Source organism: Spinacia oleracea, chromosome 4 (genome assembly GCF_020520425.1).
Source record: "Spinacia oleracea cultivar Varoflay chromosome 4, BTI_SOV_V1, whole genome shotgun sequence".
NCBI lineage: Eukaryota > Viridiplantae > Streptophyta > Magnoliopsida > Caryophyllales > Amaranthaceae > Spinacia > Spinacia oleracea.
In genome coordinates, this window is record NC_079490.1 from 186,453,161 (window position 1) to 186,473,634 (window position 20,474).

General features: G+C 34.7%; 3 protein-coding genes and 1 long non-coding RNA gene across 6 annotated transcripts; 3 read left to right on the forward strand and 1 right to left on the reverse strand.

Moving 5' to 3' along the window:
* Positions 1-112: 112 nt before the first annotated feature.
* On the reverse strand, positions 113-4,549 carry LOC110782625 (protein FAR1-RELATED SEQUENCE 9). Of its 2 annotated transcripts, none has more exons than XM_056843307.1 (3): positions 4,308-4,549; positions 2,199-3,661; positions 113-1,564 (listed from the first exon to the last, which is right to left on the reverse strand). In XM_056843307.1, exons 2-3 carry the CDS (start codon positions 3,651-3,653, stop codon positions 1,397-1,399), a joined length of 1,623 nt encoding a protein of 540 aa, XP_056699285.1. In that variant the 5' UTR covers positions 3,654-3,661; positions 4,308-4,549; the 3' UTR covers positions 113-1,396. The 2 variants fall into 2 exon arrangements, with proteins under 2 accessions (XP_056699285.1, XP_021842484.1); XM_021986792.2 differs by having other exon boundaries at positions 114-1,564; positions 2,208-3,661; positions 4,308-4,547.
* Positions 4,550-6,278: 1,729 nt separating this feature from the next.
* Positions 6,279-9,701, forward strand: LOC130459082 (uncharacterized). 2 transcript variants are annotated; one of them, XR_008932638.1, is made up of 7 exons: positions 6,280-6,435; positions 6,515-8,518; positions 8,602-8,812; positions 8,912-8,962; positions 9,100-9,170; positions 9,354-9,372; positions 9,475-9,701. It is a non-coding gene; the product is annotated as an uncharacterized lncRNA (long non-coding RNA). The 2 variants fall into 2 exon arrangements; XR_002531957.2 differs by having other exon boundaries at positions 6,279-8,518.
* A 3,844-nt stretch (positions 9,702-13,545) lies between these two features.
* Positions 13,546-17,851, forward strand: LOC110782627 (tubulin-folding cofactor A). Its single transcript, XM_021986794.2, has 4 exons — positions 13,546-13,706; positions 15,566-15,719; positions 17,197-17,283; positions 17,389-17,851. The coding sequence occupies exons 2-4, from the start codon at positions 15,567-15,569 to the stop codon at positions 17,488-17,490; spliced, it is 342 nt and encodes a 113-aa protein (XP_021842486.1). The 5' UTR covers positions 13,546-13,706; position 15,566; the 3' UTR covers positions 17,491-17,851.
* A 1,398-nt stretch (positions 17,852-19,249) lies between these two features.
* LOC110782584 (protein VACUOLELESS GAMETOPHYTES) lies at positions 19,250-20,375 on the forward strand. Its single transcript, XM_021986750.2, has one exon. It carries the CDS (start codon positions 19,341-19,343, stop codon positions 20,118-20,120), a length of 780 nt encoding a protein of 259 aa, XP_021842442.2. The 5' UTR covers positions 19,250-19,340; the 3' UTR covers positions 20,121-20,375.
* Positions 20,376-20,474: the final 99 nt, after the last annotated feature.

The following is a 20,474-nucleotide window of genomic DNA, read 5'->3' on the forward strand; positions in this document are numbered from 1 at the left end:
AGTTGGGGCGGTTTTCTGAATCTACACTGTGTATACCATTAAAATGGTATACTAAGGGTAAAATAGTAACTTAAGTTGGTATATTAAGGTTAAATGGTAAGTTCATATAATAAATTGAGTCTATCCCACGAAAAATAACACTTATCTTTGATTTGTGAGTGCCAAACTATGTTGTTTGGAACCAAATAAAAATGAAACCATGTTACCAAACTATATTGTTTGGTATCACATGAGAAAATACAACTACTTTTCTTGTACTAAACTACTCCCTCCGTCCCGGAATACTTGACCTGTTTCTAAAAATGGAAATATTCTAACAATATTATATTATTTCTCACTCCACCCCTATTAACCCACCTACCCCCTACTCCATACAAAAAATAATTAAAAATTCAACCTCTACTCTCCCCCAACCCCACCTCTTAACCCACCTCCCACTAACTACATTAAAATAATACCCCACTATCAACTACTAACTATTAAATTAAATAAGTCAATTCATGTTCCTTAAACTCTGTGCCGGTCAAACCGGGTCGAGTATTCCGGGACGGAGGGAGTATGTGATTTGGTACTAAATAAAAAATACAGAATATTAGTATACCATTTCAATGGTATACCTAGTATAGATTAAGATTTCCGGGATTACTCGATTTCTCTAAAGACATTTTAACGTGGATTCTTGAACTTGAACTTGCACTTGTAAAAAGTAGAGAATGTTAATGATTGAAACTTTGTATAAGCAAGTCGGTTTGCAACTTGCAACTTGAATGTTCTAAACTGAAACCACCAATATGAGCCTGATGTAAAAATGGTTCCTGGAGTTAGCCGGTCTAGGGGGAATCAACATCAACTGGATCATAGCAGTGTCAGGCAATGTGTTTGAGGCCCAGGCCTTGAATGGGCCAGTTCGTACCAGACAGCATTTTAAAGACTGGCCCATGAGGCCCATGAGAATATATGACCCACCCATCAGCTTGGTTGGTCCCAGACTGGACCAGGTGGACTCGGCCAATGCGGGCCCCTGACAACCCTCGGCTAGATGATTACTCTCTGAAAATCGCTGCACCTTGCATTGTCCAGAATATGAATGCGCCCCACAAGGCCAGAAGAATACCCTCAAAAAGTATGCCATTTCTTTGAAAGCATATCCTAGACCTGATCAAATTGCGGGCAGGGCCGGGTTCGGGACAGGCCACTACTTAAAATTCTCCCCGCTATGTCAGGCCGTGCCGTGCCAAACTCTGGGCCCGAAATTTCTGTCCCAAAACCCGCTATTTTTCAGGTCGGGATGCCGGGCTCATGATGATCAGGTCTAGCATATCCTAATTCTTAAATGACTGACATGTACAGCACCCCAAGTTAAACCACAATCTTAGACTTTTTCATTTTCAGCAACTCACTCTTTCAAACTGAATCTTGCATTGTGGACTTTGACAGAAAGCTTCAACTTCTGGTCCTCCATATCTTTCAGAACCGCTAGCAAGTTTGCACGATAGACCTCACACCGCTTGTTTGTATTTTCCAACTCAGTTGTCAATTCTTGGATTTTCTTAGACTTCTCTTCCTGTAGCATAACAATTAATTAGTACTCTCAACAAAATAAAACGAAGCAACATTATATTCTTGCAGCGCTATTCTGAATGTCAAACGCCATTAGTTTACAGTACGTGCAGCACCAAAGCATTATTGCCTATGCACATTAATCGAAAGATGAGCACTCAAAATTAAAAAAAGTAGGCCAGTGAAGCAATGATGCAATTGCATAAGAATTGTGTTTGTAATAAACAGCATGACCATTCCAATTGAGCTTGGAAGGCAGAAATTGAATTAGGAAAGAAGATGTAAGGTTGGAAATGTTCCATAATTTGCCATAATGGCCCCACAATACAAAAGCAGGAGAAACTTAATCAACCAGTAAAACTCAAATTAGAAGAAGCATACTGGCACTAATGCCTAGCCAATAACTTGTGAAAATAATCTTGTTCTATCAACTCTTCATGGATGCTTCTACAGGTGTTACGTAGTAATAAGGTTTCAAAAATCCAAATTTAACACAGTTTAAGTATTTAACAAGCATATAGAAGAAGGGAGAACCAAATGAACCCAAATAAGCGCAGCAGTATAGTTATACAACAGCTTTCACAATAAATGTTATTTATACGACATTGCAAGGGAAATGGTATTTTTAAAGTGTATACCGAACTTACTGCAGATAGGCAAGATGCCACTGGATTGTCATCATTCGCCAAAGAGCCACCTTGTGCAACTCCTTGATTCTTCACAGCAGCAACCTTCTTTGCAGCTTCCTCCAGAGCATTCATAGCTACATTGTAAACCTGAATAGATTTTGCACCTTCTTCCACAAATTTAACGGCATCCTGCCGCAGGTTGTCATATCGAATAGTCAAAGACTCTCGTGAATTGGTTGGTTCCTCCATAGCATGTTCATCCAACGAACCTCCACTTTTGGCATTTCTTGTCCATCTTTTCAATAAGTATTCTGAAGGAAGAGTAAGCACGTTTTTTGCTCTGAAAACTGCTAATATGTGCCTACAAATGACACCTGAGAATTCAAACATTTGGCAGCTACAACTAGCTTTTGTTTCTAAAGAATTGTAAGTGACAATACGATCTCTATGATCTTCCCCAAACTTAGCCACACGAAACATGGTGACTCCTCCTGATTCCTCAAGTTCTGTTGCAGGATTAACCAGGGTCTCAACAAGCTCCTCTTGGAACTTCATGAATATTTTCCTGGTGTACACATTTGCAGCCTGTTTCTCCATTGGTGATGGGGTCTTCAACAAAGGCATCGTGTTACTTGTATCATCTTCTGCCCGTAGTTCCTTCTCATGCCAACACCCAACAGCTTTTTCATAATCTTGAATCAGCACTTGTAAGGTGGTATCAGCAGTTATAAACCCGTCAAAATATATATTTCTGCCCTCATTTCCTTCAACACAGTGCTCACCAAAGAAGGTGTCTCGCATGTAAACAGGCACCCACATACGCCGAGCATCATAGACTGACTGCATCCATTCATCATCCATCAAATAATACTGTTCCAAAAGCGTCCCCCATCTAGATTCAAATTCCTCAATTGTCTCACTCTCATCAACACACTTCCTGAACTCTGCCTCAAAAGTAGGATGTGACTCATAAACATGACCCAAATGAGTTTGAGTCTCTTTAAACATGCTCCATTTGCAGTAACGAAGCCGGGTATTGGGCAAAACTTGAGATACTGCCATCTGCACAAACCTAGCAGGCTCTGTTGTGATCGACACCGGGCTTTTCCCTGACACTGCGTGAAGCCATGTCTGGAACAACCAAATGTAAGCAGCCTCCGATTCATCAAGCATTACAGCACAACCAAAACGTACTGGCTGCCCATGATGATTTAGTCCCGTAAAAGTCGCAAATGGTACTTTATAGTCACTGCTACAATACGAGGTATCAAAAACTATAGTGTCGCCAAAGTAGTTATAGTTAATCCGGGAAGCAGCATCAATCCAGAAAATATTGGAAGTCGAACGATCATGATCGCCCCGGATCGCGTAATAAAAATTAGGATTCTCAAAGTGCATTCGCTTCAGGTAACCCAATACATGCTGACACCCACCGCTCATGGACCTTTGCCTGCCTGTGTTCATCAATTTTACTGCAATGGTTTCAATTTTCACACAGGTGAATACAACAACTTATATTTTCCTTTTCCAGACAAAATTAAGTAGTTCTAAGCAATAGTCTAGCTTGTCAATGCATTGATCAGTAATAAAGGGTGTTTAGTTCGATCCAAGGGACCAACTTCAGGTGTTTGGGAACCAAAATTAAGAATGATTTTCACAATCCTTCAAAGTTTCATAAAATCAAACCATTATGCAGGAAATCAAAATTCAATGAACAACAACTTACCCAGATTAAGTTCATAATTTTCAAATAAAACCCAGTAATACTGTCAAACTCGTTAATGATCCTGAGGCAAAATCCGATATCAATTTTCACTAAAAATTTCACATTTCTACAAAATTTCGCGTGGGATAATATAAACCCTTCTCGGAGAGAAATCAATGTTAGATTGGAGATTACTTCCCTAAATAAAAATCATAATGTTCAGCTAAAAATCTCTTGTATGTTCAATTTCCCTAAAAAATTGCAAGGTCTAGTTGGTTAATTGAAGGCATTGAAGCTAAATGTGTTCACAGATAATACAAACAAACACTAATATTTATCATAAATAACAGTAATAAGCATAAGAATAAAAGCAATTGACAAATAATTCAAACCTAATGCTCGAACTAACTTACCTGGTTTAAGATAAATCAAAGAACCCTAACAATTCAATCGAATAATTTCCCTAAGCATTATACTAATATTAACAAATGGAATCCGCCATGAGTTCCCCGCCAATATCTCGACTTCGCCTGGGAATCTCCGGTCGCCGGTTCCCAATTGTCGTGCCCGTAGGGGGGAGACGTTGAAGAGAGAATATTGGTTGGATTTGTTTTTTTTTTTTGGTTCAATAAAGCATTTTTAGGATGTTTTTTACTTGAAAGGAAAATAAGGATATATTTTATTTTACCACCTATAAAAATGGAATTTGGTTTTTATCACCTTAAAAAATTAAAATTAAAATTTGTGTTTAATATCTAAAAATAATTTAAAACTCGTTTTTTACCACCTAAAAATGAAAAAAATATAGATGAAATCGTTATGCGGAGGGTCACACTAACGTTAATGTATGTAATATTTTCTCATTTTCCACGATTTCATGTATTTAACTCTCTTCTCTTCCCCTACCTCATTCTTTATATGAATTCACATAATTTTTTTCTCTCATTAATTCAAAACAATAATAAAATTCAATGGAAATGAAGAGAGGAGGGGGAAGAAGTTAAAGAAAATCGCAGAGGGAGTGTATAAAGTTGGAGGGAAATTGAATTACTAAGCCCCACATAACGATTTCATCTCTTTTCCGTTTTTAGTTGGTAAAAAGTAAGTTTTAATTTTTTTTAGGTGGTAAAATAGAAGTTTTAGTTTTTTAGGTGGTAAAAAAATAATTTTTCGATTTTTTTTATAGTGGTAAAAACAATTTGTCCGAAAAATAAAGATTATGTTAGCCACTTAGCCTTAGCCAATTAAGAAAATACAGAGTAATAAGTTAGTCCATTGACTCCAGTCTTATAGGTGACGATCAATCTAACTCATTATTTTTGGACATTTAGCAACTACTACCTCTGTTCCTTAATGTTCTTTACGCTTTGGAATATGTGTCTAAAGTATGAAAATTTTGACCGTGGATTCTCACTATTCTATACATCAAAATGTTATCATGTAAGATCTTGTTAGATTGGTCTCATTATGTATTTTCAAAATATCAAAATTTTATAATTTTTTCACATACGGAAATGGATATATAAGTCGTTGAATATTGCATTGGAGTCCGTGCAAATAGTAAGCGTAAAGAACATTAAGAAACGGAGGTAGTATATAATTTAATAGAAAATTAATATAGCGTTAAGAGTTGAATATGGCCATGCATGAATAGAAAATTAATATAGTCCGTGAATTTTGTTGTTTAATTTGCTTCACAAAAACAATGGTTGAAGTTAATGGAATCGAAGTGAATTAGATTCTACTCTGTACCATTTATCAAACCACAAATTAAATTAAATATAGATCAAGGGATTTTACATATTGATGGATGACACTAATGATACAAAGTTTGTCCATCTTTATCATTCTTTGATCATGTGTTTGATCCAATCATGATACAAGAACCTACTTAAACACTTTTTTAGAGTCCTGACAAATATCATTGTTTCGCTCTAACTAAACTTGAGGAGCATTGAAGAGTCATGCATCATGTTTTTGGGGTAAACTTAGATTGAGAATAAGATAACTACTATACCTTTATTATTAATTATGATGCCTACCAGAGAGTGATGGATAGCTCAGTTGGTTAGAACTTCCATCCCGGTTTCAGGTGATCCTGAAATCGATTTTCATCCCCGCCCTTGTGGTTCATTCGCACCAAAAATAAATAAATTATGATGCCTACTTCTTATAGAAGTAGGTATTAATAGTGTGTGTCCACTACTACAGAAATGTCATTTTATAGCGTTTTTTTAATAACGCTTTTGCCTTTTCCGCTGTTGAAGATATTAAAAAGAACATATTATAGCGCTTATAAAATAAACGTCGTCATATCCCTACTTATTATAGGGCTCCATAAAAACCCGCAAATAAAACCTATTAAATATTAAAAATTTAAAATTAAATTAGAACTTAGAAAGAAAAAAAAAACTGGCAGCTCTTTCTTCCGTTTTGCTCTGCTCCCCCCAAAAGTCCAAAACCCTTTTCTCTACTCTCAACTTCTCAACACTCTACAATCGGAGCAACGATTTCAACAAACTACAACGCCAACAACCCGAGGTTTCTCTCTCTTTCTCTCAATTTCAAAGGTTGTCTTTCAATTTCTTTAAAGATTGGCTATGAATTGTGGATGTTTCAGATTACAAAGCATATTAGGGATCCAATAGGACTTCGTCGGGAAGTATTTATAGGCAACTCTCTAAGAAGTTTCGGTCTCCACCTCGACATGGTTTTGTTTGAGCTGTATTGTTTGTCTCTTTTTTCTGTCTCACAAGCAATATCTATAGATTTTTTGAACTAATTAATTGAAATTAGGTTGATATGACGAGCCTCCTGAAAAGCGTCGATTGAGTGTCGCGGTTGTCAAGGTTTTTTCTTCGTTGAGTGATTGATTATGCCCTAATTTTGTAGTCTGACATAAATTGAGGGTTCAATTTGAATTTGAAATTTATGTTTGAGTTTCATTGGGGGGGAGTTTACTGGGTAAAATTTGATATAAGATTGACAGTGGGTGAGCCAAAATAAATTCCAAATCTCCCCCTTTGTCTCTATAATTCTATTCTCTATGTTTTCTCCAAAACAGTTTCAACCTTTTTTGCTGTAGCATGTTGGGCGTACAGTTGTTTAGCAAATTATCTTTGATGTACTCTTGTTACCTTCTTCGGTTCTTCCCTGTACAGTGTAGTCTTTTTCTACCTGTCCTTGAATCCCTCTTTTCTTTTACACCAATTCAAGTGTTTAATTGTGTGGTTTCACTTCATGTCATTTGTTAAATTTGATTGATCATGGAAACAGCTACGGATTAATATTTTTGGGGATATTTCGTTTTTCTAGGCTCGAATGTTGCATTGTTGGGTTGTTCCTTTTTGGTTGGTAGTCGTCCTGATCTTCTCGTATGGGGTACTTTTAAATGGATGATGACGGGGAGGTGGTTAAAAGAGAAACCCCTGTTAGTGAAGAGCAAAGTGAGGGACTTTCTACTGGTGTTTCTACTTGGTTGAGTAATGTTAAATGTATGTTTACAAAAGTCTATAGTTACCTGTCATAAGCACAAGATGCAAGTCCCTTCTCAATCTCAATGCTAAATTTCCCAATTTGGTCATTAATTGTGTGAGCTATAAACAATCAGTATAAGTGTGTCGTCGTACTTTTGCACATCCATTATATAAAATAATTATTAGGTGCAGAAAAACATTAGCGAATGCAAAGTATCTCACTCACATTTTTGTTGATTAATTAGTCAAAATTAAGATGTTTTAACAAACAATAAATTAAAGTGGTTTAGATGATTTAGAAATAGAATTATATGATTTCATGAGTTATTTTACCGGTTTCTTTAGCTTTAGTCTTTGGTATCTAAGCTAGTTTAGGAGCTTAATTTTTAGATTATTTTGGCAGTATGTCAGCCCAACCAATCATGGGACTCATTTCTGTATTATATTATTCGATTCACATGTTTCAGTCGTAGTAAGACAATAGTCCGTATGTAAGAGTTATTTAACATTTTATATGCGGACAGTTCTGCAACTAGGATGAGAGTATTCGGTTATTGACAATTTGACACCACTGAGTTGTATAAAATTCATATACATATCTTGACTATATCAGCAAAGGGATCTCGATAATTATGATCCCCTATTCTAGCTTGGCTGGAGAAGAGATGCATGGCAATCACAATTTACTCACTGAGTATCTCTGATTGGTAAGGACTTGATAGGATGACTAATCCATATCACGCTTACTATACATACCCCGTCTTAGCTGAAATTCAAGCTAGATTAGACATGGTTAATGACTTTTTAAGCAAACATCACAATATTTTCTTTTAAGTCTGGTAAATAACTTTAGTTCTAGTACAAAGTAATTATCATTTAGCACTTTCTTACCATTCTTTTGCACATAAACAACGCCAGTCTTGACATTGTATAATGTGTTGTTTTGTTAATTTTCCGGTTATGGTCCCTTTCAACTTTACTGAATTCATTGACGCTCTTACCAACTTGGTTAAGAACAACTCTATTAGGATGAAGCGTGTGGTGCGTGTTGATGATGCTGTGAAGAGGATTCTGCATGTTAAGTTCATTAGAGGTCTCTTCAAAACCCTATGGATGATTTTAGTCTGGTTAATGAGATAGGAAGCTAGGTAATGGGCATATTGGTTAAACTGCATATTATAGTTCCTAATAATCTTGTCATTTTCATGCTTTATTCTGAATTACCTTTCAGATTCATGTTTCATATTTAACTTCGCATGCTCACAAAGACTTAGCAAGAGAGACTGTGAGAAAATCTCTTATACTGCTGAAGAATAGAAAAGGAGATGACCCATTGTTGCCCCTTCCTAAAACAACAGTAACGATACTAGTAACTGGTACACATGCTCATAATTTGGGTTATCATTGTGGTGGATGGACAATTAAATGGCAGTGGTTTACAGGTAATATTGACACCAGAGGTACACCTAAGTGTTGAATTGTGACTATCTGCTCAAAATGGCATAAATTTCTTTTACTCAAACATACTTTATTTTTATTAGATTGAGCAGGAACTACTATTCTGGATGCTATCAAATCCACACTTTACCCAGGTACGTATGCAAGGAGGAATTCGGAACTGAACCTTTCTTAATTATTTTCATGTAGTCTCAAAAAAGACATCAAATAAGGTCTATTGGTAGACTTGGTACTTATCATTTTTCCTATAAGAACTTCTCTGTTGTTTCAGGCTTTAGCCGTTTCAAGAATTTGATTTTTCTGGGGTAGTATTTTGTCCTAATTAATCACTCATTTTCCCAGGTACAGTTGTTTGTATTACCTTTAGAGTTTTTATTTTCCATTTATTATGGTAGTTTCAAGAGTGAAATGTATTTATGAACTTGATTTTTCTTGGGTAATATTTATGTGATAATCATTTATTTTCCCTAGTATAGTTTGCATTTCGTTCAGTTCTTTTACTTTCTTTTTATTATTGTGATGTAGGTGTTTTCCTATTGCCCAGGTAAATGTGTGGAGATTGGCTTCCTAATTGTTTTTATTCTTTTTCCTTCTATATATACATATATGAATATCTTATACTCTGTTATTTCGCATTACTTTTCAGATTGTCAGTTTCCAAGTTATGACAAAAAGCAGATAGACGAAGAACTCAATGGGTGCGCCATGTTGTTCAACAATTGCATATTAGCTAGGTTACGTTGAAGGAACCAACCAATATACAACTCTATTAATTAATATATTTTGTCTAATTTAATGTTCGTGGTCTTATTTTAGAACATATCTATGTAATCGTTTTTATTCGGGTGATAATAGCAAAAAAAAATTCATTGAGGCTTGGAGTATAATATTCAACTATTTTCTATACTCTTCAATTTATGGCGTTATTGTGAAATATGTAGTTATTTTATGACGTAAAAGGAAATATATTTTAGCCAACAAAATTATATAAAAAAAATACACTTTAATGGCACTTCATACATCCGCTATTAGAAAATAATTTAAAAGTTGGCGGCAAAACCTTTAATAGCACACTTTTAATAGCGCTTATAATGTGCTATAAAAGAAACATTTTAATTATCCTAAAAAGTACTTTTAATAGTGTTTTTTAAAAGCGCTATTAAAAGTACATTTTACTTTTAATAGCGAAGCCATCAACAACGCTTCAAGAAGCGCTGTAAAAAGCAAATATAAGCGCTATAAAAAGCATTTTCTGGCGTAGTGGTCATTCCATAGCAATATTTTTTAGACTCAGTTATCAAAGACTCATTCGATCTCATAGTCCTTGCTGCTTTTGGTACATTTGGTTACGGAATTTGAGCTTTTGATCATATTGCATATAGCCATATAATCTTGCAGACTACATAATTATTACCTTTGTTCTTTGTATGAGTACTCCTGCCTAGATAAAGGTGAGGCCGGAGATACTTGTAAGGGCAATTGATTTTTAACCCGGTAAAAGGTAATGCCATAGGAAATTTTGCTTAAAATTGTATTTGTCTTTGTTGATTATTTTTCCTTTTGTAAATACTTTCTTTCCCCTGTAGTAGTTAATATTTTTTTGAAAAATGTGTCATTATATTCCGAATATAGACTGAATGATGAAAGATGTTTAGAACTTTAGTAAAAGGATATGTTTATTCTAACTATTAAATTATGGTCTTTGAATTCAATGTATGCCACTGACTTGTTTTTATCACAAGAAACTTTAAAGAGCGAATACTGTATAATATTTTCAGCAAGCTAAATTACCGGCCGTGAACCTAAATTCTCATAAGAAAAGTAAAACTTTTAAAGTTTTAAATAAGTCGTACTACATATATAATTTCCACAATATTGAAATTATTATTAATTCCCATAAATTTACACAAAAATGTGTTTATAAGGAATTTCTAACTTGGTAAAAACATAAACCAATACAAAGTATAACATAATCAAGGAAAATAGTAAAAATATATACCATCCTTGAATGGGAAAAAAATGATTACTCTGTTAAAGCTGAACTTATTACCTTGTAAAAATTACACAACAAATAGAACACAAATTACCAAATTAAAGGATGTAACATAGTAAGAAGAATTTTTTTGAAGAATGTTTGGCAATTTTGGCCGCATTTTAGCAAAATGGATGCAGTAATCAAATTATTGAAGATTGAACCATTTAAATGACCAAATGAAAATAAGTTACAGTGAACGAATTAGGGAAACACCTTGGTTATAATGAGTTCAAGAACCGAAAAAATTACAGAGTAATTCTTAACCATCTTGAGTATACACGAATTATTGGATAATATCTGAGGCCAAAACAACCAAAAATTTACATAACGGAGTTATGCTTACATGTGATGTAGATGGGATAATTATAAGCAAACCAAAATGAATATATAACTATGTAAATCGTCTTAAAGTACAAAATTAAAAGAGGGTGAAGATCATAGAATAGAGAACGTAATTGAAAAGGAAATGGAAGATTGGATGTGGTCTGATAAATACCGAGCACTTAACTGCAAAATCCATTAAAACCTGATGTCGTTTCAATTATGTATTAAATGGCTCATTGGTTGTTTTGTAAAACATGTTGCCGTTTCAATTCATATTGAAGAAAGATGAAAAGGTGGAATCATTAAAGTTGTAACATTGAAGTTTATTTCTTTTCATATTTCTGTAACATTGAAGTTATGCATTCAATATTGAAGGAAGATGAAAAGGTGAAAGCATTGAACAATGTGGTGATTGTACATGCACATGATTTAGTAAAAAGGATTGAAATAAGGTAATGACACATGGCAAAGTAAAATGCATGATGATTATGTGTCCGCCATGTGTCTTCAAAATAACCTTGCTTACGTGTCATTAAATTGGAGTTGGTTTTCTTTTTTAAATACTAGGTATCGAGATATTGATGTTACTAGAAAACCTTTGATTTGTTCAAGAGCAATTGATGGAAATCAAGATCATTTTAAATACTTCCTCCGTCTTTTAATACTCGCAACGTTTGTTAGTTTCACGCATGCCAATGCACAACTTTGATCATTTATATCTTAAATTCTCTTTATGCAAAAATTATAAAAAGTTGATATTTTGAAAATACACATTGAGACGAATCTAACCAGATCACACATGACTATGTTTTATCTTATACAAAAAACACTACGAATAGTCAAAGTAGATTATATAAATAGTGGCAAAAGTTCAAACGTTGCGAGTATTAAAAGACGGGAGAAGTATCTTTTATAAAAGGAATAATTACTTTTAATAATCCAACCTTTAAGCGATTTTCCAAAATTAATCCAACCTTTCGATTATTATTTAATAATCTAACCTTTGTATCCCATTAACTTTCGTTACACCCAACCAGTCATCAACCCATACAACAGGTAACATGCACACGTGTTATACAACAATTGGCTATAATTTTATTTTTTAAAAATATGTTTTTTTTCTCTTCCTTCCTTGTTCGTCCTCCTTCATTCCTGCCTTTGTAAATTAGTTCTCTGAACTAATGAAAAACTTAGCCCTCATCCCCACTATCTCTCTCAACCAATACCACTACAAATCACGGCCTTCCTCCATCTTTCCACCACCTTCCTTCACCTCACCTACTCACCACCACTGTTGCCCTCATCCCTCCCTAACCCACTATCGCTCTCACTCTCTCTCCTCCAAACCCCTCTTCTCCACCACGAAACCCACCCTTTTACACCTGCCAAATTTTCCTTATAATTTTGGCCTTCATCTTTGAATAAAGATCCAGCCATCAAAAAATTAAAAATATACCCTCTTTAAAAAAAATATGTTGTTATAATCTTAAACATAATCTCAAATAAATCAATCGATCAAATTTTTGAGCTGAAATCTACTTAGTTCTCCTCCAATCTCACCCGCCAACAGTCTGTAAATCCGTTGTTATAATCTGTAAATTGGGATTGGTGTTAACGGCGGTGGCGGAGTGGTGGGGTGACCCTAAAGTTGGTGGTACTTGAGATTGCCAATTTTAAGCGTATGATTTGTACTCAGTTGTCACTAATCTGATCCGCCAAAATGGTCTTCAATGTTTTATGTTTTTGGGAGGAGGCATATGGGGCGGTTTCAGGTGACTCTTCTAAAAAAAAGCAATTAAAATAGAAAGAATACCGGCCTTCATCATCATCATCAATCTCATCACTAAATTAAATTCCCCATTCACATAATATCGTCACTTTTCTAGAAAACCCATTTATCCTAATACTACTTCCATTGAAATTTACTAGAAAAACACAAGCAAATATCCCCAATCTAAACACCTATTTCTACTACCCCTAATAAGTTTACACTGAGCTGGATGTTCAATGTGCAATATAGTATCAACAATTTCATTCCACCTTGTAGAATGAATTGGGCCGTCAATGAAAATGTTGAAAATTGAATGAAATGAAGAAGACGTAGGTTGTTGAAATTAGTTGGTGAAGGATGACCGTTTAAGGCGGTTCCAAGTCAAAGGGGTGCATCTAAAGTAGATGGGGTATAAAGGTTGGATTATTAAATAATAATCGAAAGGTTGGATTAATTTTGGAAAATCGCTTAAAGGTTGGATTATTAAAAGTAATTATTCCTTTATAAAAAACGGAACCTCCGACCAAAATGGGATCCGATCGGGTAAAAACCGGCCAAATGAAACAACCAATAATCTAACAACTCATTCAAAGTTTGAAGCCCAATAGTCAATAGATCAACAACAAACGCAATTTTCCCCAAATTTCGAACGCTGTCGCCTGTTTGTTCCCTTTCCCCCCTCTCTTTCTCCTCAACTCGAATTTCTCTTTCTCCCTTCCTTGCACGTCGACAATTCGATCCCCACAAGGTAAGATATCTCATGTATACTTCGTATTAGGTTCAAGATCTGAAATCAATTGTTTTCTTTTCAATTCCTTTTTTGTAATTTCGGGATTTTGTTCAAACTTTTGATTAGTAATTTCTACTGAGCTTCAGGTTTTTTTTTTCAGTTTTAGATTTGATTTTCGGATTTGTGTGATAGTTTATTTGATATTATTAGTGCAATTTTCTTTACGATTATGTACATTTGTTTGTCAATTTCCAATCCTAGGTTATAAACTTGCAATCACAAAACCCAGGCGCGAGTTAAGTTTTTTGGTTGATTTGTTGCAATTGATAAATTCAATCATGCCATTTCCAATCAAAGAAAGATAATTCTGCTTATTTCTGTGTAATTCGCCATCATTTATATTTATGTATGTTGGAACATGTCATTGGGAGTTGGAAAGGTATGTTAATGGCACGAGTTTATGAGAGGTTAAGTAAACAAAAAAAAACTAACCGTGAAAATGAAATTAAGGTTGGATACGTTGAATACTTGAGTTGTTTTGGCCTTCTTATGTATTATTCCACTGAACTTCCAACCATTAATTCCTCATTGATGTAATGCATGTTTTATTTTTGTTCTTATGGTTATTGAATTACAATTTAATGAATCAGATAAGTATTATTACTTGTGTAAAAACAACGGGTTAGTATTTACGTTATTGATGTATATTGGAATAGATGGGCATGCCTCTTGGGAAAACATTTCTTTCAGTGTGTTTTCTTTCTCTATAAATAGGGATGGAAATCACTTGTGAAGGATATGAAAAATACACAAGTATTCAGTTGTTTTTGTGGGGTTGGTAAATTACTATTAAGAAAGCGACATTATGTTACGTGCCTAGGAGAACATATCTGGTTTACGCTAACACATATCCAACAATATTTAAGTATTTTTATGCTCTACATTCGCATAATCTTCTTACAAGTTAGTTTAACTCAAATTGCAAATTATAACTCAGATTTGTTTTGATGCTTTGTTTGTGATTGAGAATAGAATAGAATGTCGGGGTTTGTCTGTGGTTAGTTGTTATGAATTATTTTGTGGCTTTAAATATTTTAACAGAAATGGAGTTGGTTTACAAGGCATTCTTATTAAGCATTAGCATAAGGAATTTTCTATAGACCACTGGAATCCACTAGGATACGCATTGATAGTCGTTCACTCGTATGAATTATTTTGTGGCTTTAAATATTTTAACAGAAATGGAGTTGGTTTACAAGGCATTCTTATTAAGCATTAGCATAAGGAATTTTCTATAGACCACTGGAATCCACTAGGATACGCATTGATAGTCGTTCACTCGTCCTTACATTCGTCGTGGACTCGTGAAATATGTATTACTTGAACTTGATGTCAGTGCGAAATGCCCCAACTAACATAACCACGATACCATTATGCAGTCCAAAGGAAATCACGGGAACATAAATTTATATGAGCTTGAATGCTTGAAAATTTTGAATTTTGCTAAGAGGATGGAGCGCTGGTGAAAGATTGGCATGAAGTCATTCCATTTGAAATGGAGTAGTGATTTTAACTTTGAATACCATATGCTCCTTTCTCTGTTTTTCTTTTTCCTATTACAGTTTTACCTTTTGCACTGATAGTTATAAACTGACTTCATAGAGATTCTTTTGGTAGTTGTTAAACCAACTTGGCATGCTTTTTACATCATCTATATGAGAAACGTTAGCTAACCATAAATTTACACTCCTGGAATGAGAAAAAGAAAATTTCCTTTTTTTTTTACCTTGTTCAGTTGTTTGGGTGATGACTGATGAGGCTATGCTTGTCTTGAAATGTTGGTCTTCTAATGGTTTGGTTTTGGATTGTAATGGCAGCATGTCGACCTTAAGAAACTTGAAGATAAAGACTAGCACTTGTAAGCGTCTTGTTAAAGAGCTTCACTCATATGAGAAAGAGGTTGAAAGAGAAGCTGCTAAAACAGCTGATATGAAGGAGAAAAATGCCGACCCTTATGACCTTAAGCAACAGGTATGTCTGGCAGTATCCTCTCTTGTTAATAAGCTGTTTGTGGGTAATGTGCCTATCCGTGTACGGGGTAGTGGGGTATTATGAATGGTCAATGTCCTGAAAATATTTCAAGTTTAAATCTGATAAAACCTGCTTGTGGCCGAATGTAAAGCCTCTCACAGTCTTTTGTGTCTCCTCCAATTCAATTTCTTTCCCCATTTACATAAGACATTTAAAGAATTTCTCAAATAAGGCTATCTGTCAAAGATTTGCTTATCATCCCTTGCACCAATTGCAAAGCAACGTCTACCTGTCGGCATTTGCGACAAGATTGCAATGGGATTTCAGTTGCTTTTTTTAGTTCATTCTGTGTTTTATTCCCTTTGTCCTAACGATAATGTCCTAGGGGACTTTTCATGCATATTAAGTGTAATTAATGAGGGAAAGTGGCCAATAGTGTATTAGGAATAAGGGAAGATGATCAGGTTAGTCTACTCTTATTGAAGAAAGTAGTAGTAAATAAATAATTAGGAACAAACCAGAGTTTAAAATAGGTCGTTATGTTTCGGATGGAAATTTTTGTGTTCTTCACCTCATCCACTTGTACATTCTAATTTTCAGGCAATGAATGCACCATTTTCACTATTTTGTCTATTTTATCCTGCTAGGCTAGTCTAAAATTGATTATTTTGACTTGCAAATGTCGTATGTGGTTACAAAGTTGACATTAATTCCTAATGCTTACAATCTTTTCTGTTTACTTCCATTCCGTGCATATCTATACTTTGAAAAGAAGTTTAACTGAGTTTATAGTGAAAGCTTTTTGAAAAACAATGGTCAAGAAAGGATGCTCCTAGTTGCGTCTCTGATTATTCTAGAATTTATATCTATTACTTAGTTGCATCTTTAATTATTTAGTTTAGACGTTAGATTTATTGAGACAGATGCCACCAGACAAATGGGTTCAAAGGGCCTGTTGCTAAGCTATAGCATGAAAGTTACTTTGAAAGCTTTTACATGCACTGACTTGGGAGTTGGGGCAACCTTCTGTTCAAATGTCAGTTGGTTTGTGCCAGATATTCCTAGGTGTCAAAAGATAATGAGAAAGCTGTTGAAAATTTTGGGAAATTTAGTGATTATAATAGCTTCACTCAAATATGTACTCCCTTTCCCAAATTACAAAGTCCTACTTCAACTTCCCATAGAGCACCATAAGGAGATGCAAAGGGACTATATACTTCCCATATCCTTTTGTCATCACTTTTTCAACTTCTTATTCTACTTGCATGACATACAATCATTCAGGAACATTTGTTAGTTTGTTTTCAATTGCACCATTATTTGTTTCTTCTTGGATGGAAGAATTAGTTGTCAGATTACTGTCTTTTACTTTTAAATATCTTTTAACATTAGCCGTATGACTTGAAAGGAAAAAACAACTTATTTTCAATGATTCTGTGATTGTTCTTCTCAATGCTTGTTTATTTGCTACTTCCAGGAGAATGTGCTGGCTGAATCTAGGATGATGATTCCTGACTGCCGCAAGCGCCTGGAGTCTGCACTGGCTGACCTAAAGGGAACACTGGTATAATATTTTTCATGCTCCCACTTGTTGAATACTCGTATCTCACTTTTGACGGAGTGCAATTTCCCATTAATTTCATTTCCCTGAACGTCAACTTACTTTCAGGTCGAGCTGGAAGTGTCTAGTGAGAAAGAAGGCCCAGAAATAGATGAAGCTCGAAGCACCATTGCGGATGTTGAGAAATCGTTCCAAAGTGAAGATGCGTAATACAAAGTATTTGGATCGTTAATTGCAATTAAGATTCTAGCTAATGTAAGAGGGCCCACCATATACTCAGGAAAGAAGTCGATTGAGGTTTTCTGTTGAGATTGGAGAAACCATTTTAGCCTTCAGTTATGAGGTAAACTGAACTTCCTTGCACATCTGGCCTTTTGAACTTTTAGGTTCCAAAGAACTGACTGATTTTCTCCCTAAATTTGTGTGGAATTAAACTAAGTTTTGTTGTAATTAATATTGAATAAAGAGCAATAAAAGTACGAGTAACTAACTTTAGCTCGATGATGTATTTGGTGTGTATCAACATATTGTGTACAACTTTATCCTTGACGTGCCATTCTGTTTTTCTCTAGCGTTAATCGCATTCAATCAGAAGTTTTCTTTCCACTCTTGCTTTAGAATTCACTAAGCCCCGCATGAGATACTTGCCTTTGCTCCTGTGTGAAATGAAAAGCAAAAGGCAAAAGTAGAAGAAGAAGAAGAACAAGGCCAAAGTAATAGAAAGAGATTCCAAAGAATTTTGAGACGGAAATTCAATGGATCGATGTCAGTAGTCTCAGTTGTGTACAATTTTTAGTTAAGTTTATACGGAATGCATCTTTACATTCTTTTCCACAATTTCGTACAGAAAGATGATACAGAGTACGGAGTACCTATTAGCTTTTACTCCCTCCGTTTCGATATAATATGGACACTTTACACATTTCAATTTGACTATCATTTGTGATTAAGGGAAAATATAGTCGTGTGAGGTCTTGTTTGATTCATTTGATATATACTTTTGGAATATCAACTTTTTATACTTTTTACGAATACAAAATTAGAGATATTAATGCCTAAATATTTACAATGACAAGCGAGAAATGATAAATTGTCCCTATCATCTCAAAACAGGGGGAGTATATGATAATTCTTTGGAATCTCTTTCTATTACTTTGGCCTTGTTCTTCTTCTTCTACAAATTGGTATAACCCATACGAGTAGTAGTATTCTCTTGTGTCAGCCCTTGTTTGTCGAGATAGCCATGCTTGCACCACCATCGAGAAACAAAATAAGTTAACCATGAACAACTGTTTATAATATCAGTGGAACCATGGGAAAGGGAGAAACAATTGGGGAGACCTTACGTGTAATAGTTTAATGTAGAAGTTATCAAAAAGGGAAGTATACTCCTAAAAATATAGGCTGAAAATGATAAATGTACTCTCTCCGTCTAGGAATACTCGAACCGTTTTGACCGACACATAATTTAATGCAATGTAATTGAATAATTATTTAATTAGATGGTAGTTGATAGTTGATAGTGAAATATTACTTTTAATATAGGAATAGAGGTAGTGGGTAATGTGTCAACTTTTTAAAAGGTAATGGAAAATAACTCACTTTTTAATGTTCTTTTTTAGGTAATAGGAATAGAGGTAAGTCCATAGGTAAGTATAATATTAATAAAAAATGCTATTCTTTTTAAAAATGCAATCAATCCAGGACGATTTTTTAAGGAAAGCTGTGCGAAAAAAATATGCTCTCTTTTGGTAGTTTGCTAAACATTATGTCATGTATTAAAATTCGTTAATTTATAGATTATGGTTTGAATAAGTTCCGATTTGTAGGTTTGTATCAATTTCTGCCATTTGTTACTTGTTCAAAGTTATTCCTACTTTGTAAAACTCACGCAACGAATAATTCTCCCTCCTTTTTCTACTGGACAAAAATAGATAAGATCAATCATTAACTTTGAACCTTCAACAATACATCCATTATATAAATGTACAAACATGGGCATATAACAAAGAAAATAGTTACTTGCAAGAAATGCAAGGATAATAATAATAATAATAATAATGATAAACAAAGAATTTTTCCATAGAATTCACCCACAACACAAACTAAAACTAGAGTATACCAATATTCCATTCAACTGCGATGGATGCAAGGGAGCCGGAATTGGCTTCAAATACAAATGCAACGACGTCGTTTGTGAGTTCAACCTTCATAAGAGTTGTGCATTAGCACCTTCAACCCTAAACCACTCATTTTACAAGAAATGCCATTTCCAACTCCACAACCTTCCCCCAGGCCCGATCTTAAGGCTATGTGACGCGTGTCACAGGGAAGTTGAAGGGTTTGTATACCATTGTAAGAAATGTGGGTTCGATCTTCATCCTTGTTGTGTAAGTTTACCTGATCAAGTAGTGTTGAATGATGAGAAACATGATTATCTTTACTTGCGTAACAAGTTATCGAGGGCGTGCCATTGTTGTGGTAGGAAAGGGAAAGGTTGGGCTTATGTTTCTGGGTGCAAGATGTATAATCTTCATGTATCCTGTGTTAAGAAGTTGCTTGTTGAGAGTTGGGAGGCTAAATACTTGAATGTAGATGACAAGTACAAGGTAATTAGTGACTTGGGGACAACTAGGATATGTAGTCTTAAGGGGAGTTTTAGACATTCTCATGGTGTTAAATTAGGCGGTGGCGGTGGTGGTGGTGGTGGTGGTGGAGGAGGAGGATTGAGCAAGTGTTGTGAGATTGCCGGGAGTGCTGTTAATATTATTGTGTCTGCAATCTTGGGTGATCCTACAGCTATTGTAGCTGGGGTTATTGGGGGATTCATCTTGAAATAAACGGCTTTCTAAGGAAATTGAGATCGAGTATTAAGGGACGAATGGAATATTGTATAAATTGTGTATTAATTGTATAAATTGTGTCTTAATATGTATTAATAGAATCATTGTGATCACAGGGATGGAAGGAGGGTCTTCAACCACTAGGTCAGACTTGATTCTCTTAGTATAATTAAATAAGTTAATTGTAGAAGTTGTGCAGCTTTGTCACACTTTTACAAGAAATGACAGAATAAGAGGGTGTATTTCATATCATTACCCTAATGGTTTGTATATATCATTATCCTTAAAAAGAAAAAGAAAAACATCAATTATATTGTAGTTTTAAAATTGAACTTAATCAGATTCAATTGA

Coding starts and splice junctions, on each gene's coding strand:
- LOC110782625 (XM_056843307.1), bottom strand. CDS start 3,653: ATGAACACAGGCAGGCAAAGGTCCATGAGCGGTGGGTGTCAGCATGTA. Junction 1,565..2,198: donor GCCTATCTGCAGTAAGTTCG/GTATACACTTTA, acceptor GTTATGCTACAG/GAAGAGAAGTCTAAGAAAAT.
- LOC110782627 (XM_021986794.2), top strand. CDS start 15,567: ATGTCGACCTTAAGAAACTTGAAGATAAAGACTAGCACTTGTAAGCGT. Junction 15,720..17,196: donor CTTATGACCTTAAGCAACAG/GTATGTCTGGCA, acceptor TGCTACTTCCAG/GAGAATGTGCTGGCTGAATC. Junction 17,284..17,388: donor CTGACCTAAAGGGAACACTG/GTATAATATTTT, acceptor ACTTACTTTCAG/GTCGAGCTGGAAGTGTCTAG.
- LOC110782584 (XM_021986750.2), top strand. CDS start 19,341: ATGATAAACAAAGAATTTTTCCATAGAATTCACCCACAACACAAACTA.